Genomic DNA, 9131 nt, shown 5'->3' with positions numbered 1-9131 from the left:
GATCCCACGGTGGTGAGATGTTAACTACCTCGCCTGGTGTACAGGAGGTCGTGGGTTTGATCCCACGGTGGTGAGATGTTAACTACCTCGCCTGGTGTACAGGAGGTCGTGGGTTTGATCCCACGGTGGTGAGATGTTAACTACCTCGCCTGGTGTACAGGAGGTCGTGGGTTTGATCCCACGGTGGTGAGATGTTAACTACCTCGCCTGGTGTACAGGAGGTCGTGGGTTTGATCCCACGGTGGTGAGATGTTAACTACCTCGCCTGGTGTACAGGAGGTCGTGGGTTTGATCCCACGGTGGTGAGATGTTAACTACCTCGCCTGGTGTACAGGAGGTCGTGGGTTTGATCCCACGGTGGTGAGATGTTAACTACCTCGCCTGGTGTACAGGAGGTCGTGGGTTTGATCCCACGGTGGTGAGATGTTAACTACCTCGCCTGGTGTACAGGAGGTCGTGGGTTTGATCCCACGGTGGTGAGATGTTAACTACCTCGCCTGGTGTACAGGAGGTCGTGGGTTTGATCCCACGGTGGTGAGATGTTAACTACCTCGCCTGGTGTACAGGAGGTCGTGGGTTTGATCCCACGGTGGTGAGATGTTAACTACCTCGCCTGGTGTACAGGAGGTCGTGGGTTTGATCCCACGGTGGTGAGATGTTAACTACCTCGCCTGGTATACAGGAGGTCGTGGGTTTGAACCCATGGTGGTGAGATGTTAACTACCTCGCCTGGTATACAGGAGGTCGTGGGTTTGATCCCATGGTGGTGAGATGTTAACTACCTCGCCTGGTATACAGGAGGTCGTGGGTTCGATCCCATGGTGGAGAGATATTGACTACCTCGCCTGGTATACAGGAGGTCGTTAAGTTAAATAAAAGCGTGTAATAGTTAAATAAAAGCGTGTAGAAATAGAGTTGTGTTACTAAGCGGTTACTTTACCCTTTAAAAATCCCAAAAGTTGTTTTAAAAGTTTGGCTTGCCCCGACGGCGTGGTGAAGGCTACGTGGGGGACCTTTGTCTGATACTCCGATCGATACTGCTGCTTTTGTGGAGTGACTCATGCGGCCAGCTGTGGCTGCTGGGCTTTGGTGGTACATGTTGTTGATGCCGTTTATTGTGAAAATTCCGTCACAGTTCCTATGATCAATGTTTCATTGCTTTCATGGCTTTATTTTGGTGATTTCGAAAAGTGTACTGGTTTGGCCATGTTCGTTTGTCGTAGTACAGAGTCAGACTGATGGCCTTAATCTAAGTTGTCTTGTGGTTGTTGTTGTTGTTTGACTTTTATGGCTTTATTTTGGTGATTTTTTAAAAGTTTTTCGGTTTGGCCATGTTTGTTTGTAGTACGGAGGAAGACTGATGGCCTTAATCTAAGTTGTCTTGTGGTTGTTGTTGTTTGACTTGCATCCCACTGGGATTTTTGCACACAGTGTTGGGTGTACGGTGCTTTTTCTGCAATATTTTGCTGTCTTTTCTTGGATTGTCTGTTTGCACTCAGTCACACAGTCACTTTAAGATTTCGATTTAAATCTTTCGTGACTGCAGGGATTCATATTCTTGGTTCTTTCGGTAAAGTCACGTAGAAGGGAAATAATAAAATAATATCGAAACGTCGTGATAATTTTTTGTTGTTTTATATTTATATTTGTTTTATTATTTCCCTTCTACGTGACTTCACTTTAAGATGTTTTTTTGTTCATGTCTTTGTTTTTTGTTGGTTGCGGTTGCACCCGATTCAAAAGCCAAATGGCTCACAGGGCTATACCTAATCAATGAACTTGAAACTTGACTGATGGCCTTAATCTAAGTTGTCTTGTGGTTGTTGTTGGTTGTTTGACTTGCATCCCACTGGGATTTTTGCACACAGCGTTGGTGTAACGGTGCTTTTTCTGCAATATTTTGCTGTCTTTTCTTTGATTTTCTGTTTGCACTCAGTCACATATTCACTTGAAGATGTTTTTTTGTTCATGTCTTTGTTTTTTGTTGGTTGCGGTTGCACCCGATTCAAGAGCCGAATGGCTCGCATGGCTCTACCTAATCAATGAACTTGAACTGTGTGTGCGTCATAGAGCGATCGCCAAAGTTCCCGGCGATTGGCACCCACGTGGTGGGAGCTGGACAGACGAAGAACGACTCCAAGCACGGAGCGACAGAGGACGGGGGACACACAGGTACACGCACACTTACATACGCACACGTACGTAGACGCACACACACGTGTACACACACACAGGTACACACACGTACACACGTACACACGTACACACATGTACACACACACACACACGTACACACGTGTACACACACTTACACACACACACACGCGTACACACATACACGCGTACACACACACACGCGTACACACGTACACGCGTACACACGTACACGCGTACACACACTTACACACACACACACGCGTACACACGTGTACACACACTTACACACACACACACGCGTACACACATACACGCGTACACACACACACGCGTACACACACGTATATACACACAGGTACATCCGTGTACATACACACGCGTAGACGCACACACACACACGGGTACACACACACGTACACGCACACACACGTACACGCACACACACGTACATACACACGTACACACACGTACACACGTACACGTACACACACACGCACACACACACACGTACATACACACGTACACACACGTACACACGTACACGTACACACACACGCACACACACACACGTACACACGTACACACACACGTACACACACACATACACACACGTACACACACACACGTACACACACACACGTACACACACACTCACACATACACACACGTACACACACACGGGCTTCACGCGAGCTGTAACGTCTCCCTTGATGCTGTGAGCCCCCCCCCCACCCCGTTCACTGCCCCCCCTCTCTCTCCTCCCTCTCTCCTCCCTCTCTCCTCCCTCTCTCCTCCCTCTCTCCTGTCTCTCCTGTCTCTCCTGTCTCTCGTGTCTCTCACCTTGGCTGCTGCCGCCCTGATGATTGTGAGTACCCATCCATCTGCGACACTCCTATGCTACCACGTTGCGAGTGAGGGGAGACCCCCACCCAACAACGCTGACCCGAGCCAGACAATACTGCCCCCCACCCCCCCCCTCATCTCACTCCACTCCCCTCCACGCACTCTCCTACCTCTCCCCTTTCATCTCACTCCACTCCCCTCCACGCACTCTCCTACCTCTCCCCTCTCATCTCACTCCACTCCCCTCCACGCACTCTCCTACCTCTCCCCTCTCATCTCACTTCACTCTCATCTCACTCTACTCCCCTCCACGCACTCTCCTACCTCTCCCCTCTTATCTCACTCGACTCCCCTCCACGCACTCTCCTACCTCTCCCCTCTCATCTCACTCCACTCCCCTCTACGCACTCTCCTACCTCTCCCCTCTCATCTCACTCTACTCCCCTCCACGCACTCTCCTGCCTCTCCCCTCTCATCTCACTCTACTCCTCTCCATGCATCTCCTAGCCACCGTGATTATGTTGATGATGAGAGACACGCAAACTCCAAATATACAGCAGCAGGCGTCTGGTTCGGGATCGTACCCACGACCTCCTGCATACCAGGCGAGGTAGTTAACATCTCCTAGCCACCATGATGATGAGAGAGAGAGAGACACGCAAACTCCAAATATACAGCAGCAGGCGTCTGAGTCGAGATCGAACCCACGACCTCCTGTACACCAGGCGAGGTAGTTAACATCTCCTAGCCACCGTGATGATGATGATGAGAGAGAGAGAGAGACACGCACACTCCAAATACACAGCAACAGCAGGCGTCAGGGTCGGGATCGAACCCACGACCTCCTGTACACCAGGCGAGGTAGTCAACATCTCCCCACCTTGGGATCACACCCACGACCTCCTGTACACCAGGCGAGGTAGTCAACATCTCCCCACCTTGGGATCACACCCACGACCTCCTGTACACCAGGCGAGGTAGTCAACATCTCCCCACCTTGGGATCACACCCACGACCTCCTGTACACCAGGCGAGGTAGTCAACATCTCCCCACCTTGGGATCACACCCACGACCTCCTGCGTACCAGGCGAGGTAGTCAACATCTCCCCACCTTGGGATCACACCCACGACCTCCTGCGTACCAGGCGAGGTAGTCAACATCTCCCCCCCTCCCCCCCCTCCCTCCCCAAGTCCCAGAGGCCCCGGACCGACCCACGGTGGCGATGGCCTCCGACTCATCGGCCTACGTGACGTGGATCCCTCGCGCCAACGGCGGCTCCCCCATCACCGCGTTCCACGTGGAGTTCCGGCGGCTGGGGGGCGGGGGGGGGGGCCCCCCCCCACCACGCGGGCGGGGGGGGGGCCGGCGCCCGGCGGGGGGGTGGGGGCCGCCCCCCCCGCACCACGCGGCGGGGGAGTGGACGGTGGCCGCCAAGGGGATCCCTCCCTCCAAGCTCTCGGTAGAGGTCAAGGGGCTGCAGCCGGGTGAGCGAGGGGGGGGGTGTGTGTGTGTGTTTGTGTGTGTCTGTGTGCCTGTGTGTGTGTGTGTCTGTGTGTGTGTGTGTCTGTGTGTGTGTGTTTGTGTGTGTCTGTGTGTGTGTGTGTATCTGTGTTTGTGTTTATCTGTGTGTGTGTTTACCTGTGTGTGTGTTTACCTGTGTGTGTGTGTCTGTGTGTGTGTCTACCTGTGTGTGTGTGTCTGTGTGTGTGTACCTGTGTGTAGGTGCCACGTACCGTTTCCGCGTGGCCGCCAGCAACGCGTGTGGGGAGAGTGCGTGTGTGTCTGTGTGTGTGTCTACCTGTGTGTGTGTGTGTCTGTGTGTGTGTCTACCTGTGTGTGTGTGTCTGTGTGTGTGTCTACCTGTGTGTGTGTGTCTGTGTGTGTGTCTACCTGTGTGTGTGTGTCTGTGTGTGTGTGTACCTGTGTGTGTGTGTCTGTGTGTATGTGTGTGTGTAGGTGCCATGTACCGTTTCCGCGTGGCTGCGAGCAACGTCTGTGGGGAGAGTGCGTGTGTGTCTGTGTGTGTGTGTGTATCTGTGTGTGTTTACCTGTGTGTATGTTTACCTGTGTTTACCTGTGTGTATGTTTACCTGTGTGTGTGTGTGTAGGAGCCACGTACCGTTTCCGCGTGGCCGCCAGCAACGCGTGTGGGGAGAGTGTGTGTGTGTCTGTATGTATGTTTACCTGTGTGTGTGTTTACCTGTGTGTATGTTTACCTGTGTGTGTGTGTGTAGGAGCCACGTACCGTTTCCGCGTGGCCGCCAGCAACGCGTGTGGGGAGAGTGCGCGCAGCGCGGCGTCGCGAGCCTACGGCGTGGGCGGCGCGTCGGACCGCCCGTCCCCGCGTCCCGTCGCCGGCCCCTACATCACCTACACGGACGCGCTGAGCTCCTCCAAGATCCTGCTCAAGTGGACGGTGACTGTCATGGAGAGAAAAAAATGAACGCGTACAGTGGCACCCCGGGAGATCGAACTCAATTTTCGTTCCAGAAGGCCGTTCGAACACCCGATTCGTTCGAACGCCGAATTGATTTTGCCCACGACATTTAATGTCGATGACTTTCGATTGAAAGCTTTCGTGACCGCAGGGATTCATCTTCTTGGTTCTTTCGGTAAAGTCATCACGTAGAAGGGAAATAATAAAATAATACAAATACAACATAATAAAATACAATTCTCACGACGTTTCGGCCACAGCGCAAGCAGCCGTCCTCAGGTGAAGAACAGGTCTGTCGGAAAGACAGCGTCTGAATGTCTTTCCGACAGACCTGTTCTTCACCTGAGGACGGCTGATTGCGTTGTGGCCGAAACGTCGTGAGAATTATTTTATTATGTTTTATTTTTATTATTTTATTATTTCCCTTCTACGTGATGACTTTACCGAAAGAACCAAGTGATGTTTTTTGTTCGTGTTTTTGTTTTTTGTTTGTTGCGGTTGCACCCGATTCAAGAGCCGAATGGCTCACAGGGCTCTATACCTAATAAATGAACTTGAACTTGTTAAGGGCGACACGGGGGACCTTTGTCTGTTTGCAGTACACGCCGGAAGCGAACAACAACACTCCGATCCGGGGCTTCTACATCTTCTACCGACCCACGGACAGTGACAACGACAGCGACTACGCTGAGAACGTGGCTGACAGTGCGTCCCGTGTGTGTGTGCGTCTGTGTGTGTGCGCGTGTGTGTGTGTGCGTCTGTGTGCGTGCGTCCGTGTGTGTGCGTGTGTGTGTGCGTCCCGCGTGTGCGCGTCTGTGTGTGTGCGTCCCGTGTGTGTGTACGCGCGTGTGTGTGTGTGTGCGTCTGTGTGTGTGCGTCTGTGTGCGCGCGTGTGTGTGTGTGCGTCTGTGTGCGCGCGTGTGCGTCCCGTGTGTGCGTCTGTGTGTGCGCGCGTGTTTGTGCGCGAGTGTGTGTGTGTCTGTGTGTGTGTGTCTGTGTGTGTGCGTCCCATGTGTGTGCGTCTGTGTGTGCGCGCGTGTGTTGGTGCGTCCGTGTGCGCGTCCGTATGTGCGCGTGTGTGCGCGTCTGTGCGTGCATCTGTGCGTCTGTGTGTGCGTGCTAGCAGCACCTGCCCCAACAGTCTGTTAAGGCTAGACGGGGGATCTTTATCTTTGTGTCTACATGTTTGTACGTACGCTCACCTCTGTCTCCCCGTGTGTCTCTGTCTCTCCCTCCGTGTCTCCCTCTGCCTCACCGCGTGTCTCTGTCTCTCCCTCCGTGTCTCACCGTGTGTCTCTGTCTCTCCCCGCGTGTCTCCCTCTGCCTCACCGCGTGTCTCTGTCTCTCCCTCCGTGTCTCACCGTGTGTCTCTGTCTCTCCCTCCGTGTCTCCCCGTGTGTCTCTGTCTCTCCCCGCGTGTCTCCCTCTGCCTCACCGCGTGTCTCTGTCTCTCCCTCCGTGTCTCACCGCGTGTCTCTGTCTCTCCCCGCGTGTCTCCCTCCGTGTCTCACCGCGTGTCTCTGTCTCTCCCTCCGTGTCTCACCGCGTGTCTCCGTCTCTCCCTCCGTGTCTCCCTCTGCCTCACCGTGTGTCTCTGTCTCTCCCCGCGTGTCTCACCGCGTGTCTCCGTGTCTCCCCGCGTGTCTCAGGCGAGATGCGCCACCACACGATCCACTCGCTGCTGCCCGAGACGTCGTACGACATCAAGATGCGGGTGTACAATGACGGGGGCCAGAGCGAGTTCAGCAACGTCATGATCTGTGAGACCAAGGGTGAGCGAGCGGGCGAAGGAGCGAGTGAAGGAGTGAGTGAAGGAGGCAACGATTGATTCAATGACGGAGGGAGGGAGTGATTGAGGGGGTGATTGAGGGAGGGAGCGAGTGAATGAATGAGGCAGTGTGGCCTCGACATGCACCTAGCCTGGCACCCTCCCCTCCCCCCCCTCTTAACCTCAACACTCCCCCCCCCCACCCCCAGCCGCCCGCAAACCCCAAAGGGCCCACTCCCCGCGGCCCCCCCACCCACCGCGACCACCATCACCACGACAACCGTCACCGTGACGACGACGACGACGATGACGACGACGAAGAGGAGGAGGACCACGGCGAGCGGCCATCTGCCAAACCGTCGCCACCGGTTCCCGATAAAGACAACGGTGGCGGCGGTGGTGGTGGCGGCGGTGGTGGCGGCGGTGGTGGCGGTGGTGGCGGTGGTGGCGGTGAGCGGAGCGGAGGCGCCGCGGTTGGGGGAGGCGCCCTGCTCTACCTGCTGCTGGGTCTGCTGCTGGGCCTCATGGTGCTCACCGTGCTGGCCTTCGTCGCGCTCAGAGGGTGGAAGGCTCGCAGCGGCGCGCGGGCACACGGTACGTGGGGGGGGGGGGGGGGGGACCACGTGGGGGGGGGGGGTGGGGGGACCACGTGGGGGGGGGGGTGGGGGGACCACGTGGGGGGGGGGGTGGGGGGACCACGTGGGGGGGGGGGTGGGGGGACCACGTGGGGGGGGGGGTGGGGGGACCACGTGGGTACGGTACGTGGGGGGGGGGGGTACCACGTGACACGCACGCTGTGGGTTGACACGGTACGCGTTGACACGCTGTGGGTTGACACACTGTGGGTTGACACACTGTGGGTTGACACACTGTGGGTTGTCACACTGTGGGTTGACACACTGTGGGTTGACACACTGTGGGTTGACACACTGTGGGTTGACACGCCGTGGGTTGTCACACTGTGGGTTGACACACTGTGGGTTGACACACTGTGGGTTGACACACTGTGGGTTGACACACTGTGGGTTGTCACACTGTGGGTTGACACACTGTGGGTTGACACGCTGTGGGTTGACACACTGTGGGTTGACACACTGTGGGTTGTCACCAGCTGTGGGTTGTCACACTGTGGGTTGACACACTGTGGGTTGTGACGCTGTGCTTGCCCCGACACTGCGGCTGACGGCGCGGGGTGATCTCTGTCTTCCCTGCGTAGGCAACGGCGTGGGGGGTGCCGCTGGCGGCGGTGGCTGCGTTGACGAGACTCAGCTGACCGAGCTGAGCGGCTACGAATGCCGCCACGTCTACGACAGCGCCACCTGCAACGGCCTCTACCCACACGGATACGACCCGCACGTACGTGAACACACGTGCGCGCACACGCACGTGTCTACACACACGCACACGCACACGCGCGTGTACACACACACACACACGTACACGTTCATTTCCACACACACACACACGTGTACACACACACACGCACACGCGCGTGTACACACGCACACGCGCGTGTACACACACACACGCGCGTGTACACACACACGCACACACACGCTCGTACACACACACACACGCGCTCGTGTACACACACACACACGCTCGTACACACACACACACACACGCTCGTGTACACACACACGCACACACACGCTCGTACACACACACACACGCGCTCGTGTACACACACACACGCTCGTACACACACGCACACACACGCGTGTACACACACACACACACGCTCGTACACACACACACACACGCGTGTACACACACACGCACACGCTCGTACACACACACACACACGCGCGTGTACACACACACACACGCGCGTGTACACACACACACACGCTCGTGTACACACACACACGCTCGTACACACACACACACACGCGCGTGTACACACACACACGCTCGTACACAC

General features: G+C 55.8%; 1 protein-coding gene across 1 annotated transcript in view; it reads left to right on the top strand.

Moving 5' to 3' along the window:
- Window positions 1–7147: 7147 nt before the first annotated feature.
- The window catches only part of LOC144952035 (uncharacterized), a 14764-nt gene continuing 12780 nt past the window's right edge, over window positions 7148–9131 (top strand). The window contains exons 1-3 of the mRNA XM_078882427.1: window positions 7148–7211; window positions 7436–7801; window positions 8424–8563. Of these exons, the coding sequence (XP_078738553.1) occupies window positions 7148–7211; window positions 7436–7801; window positions 8424–8563 (570 nt within the window). The remainder of the gene's footprint in view (window positions 7212–7435; window positions 7802–8423; window positions 8564–9131) is intronic.

This window comes from Lampetra fluviatilis, chromosome 65 (genome assembly GCF_964198595.1).
Source record: "Lampetra fluviatilis chromosome 65, kcLamFluv1.1, whole genome shotgun sequence".
NCBI lineage: Eukaryota > Metazoa > Chordata > Hyperoartia > Petromyzontiformes > Petromyzontidae > Lampetra > Lampetra fluviatilis.
Note: the sequence above shows the minus strand (reverse complement) of the source record. Positions and strands in the feature narration are given on the sequence as shown.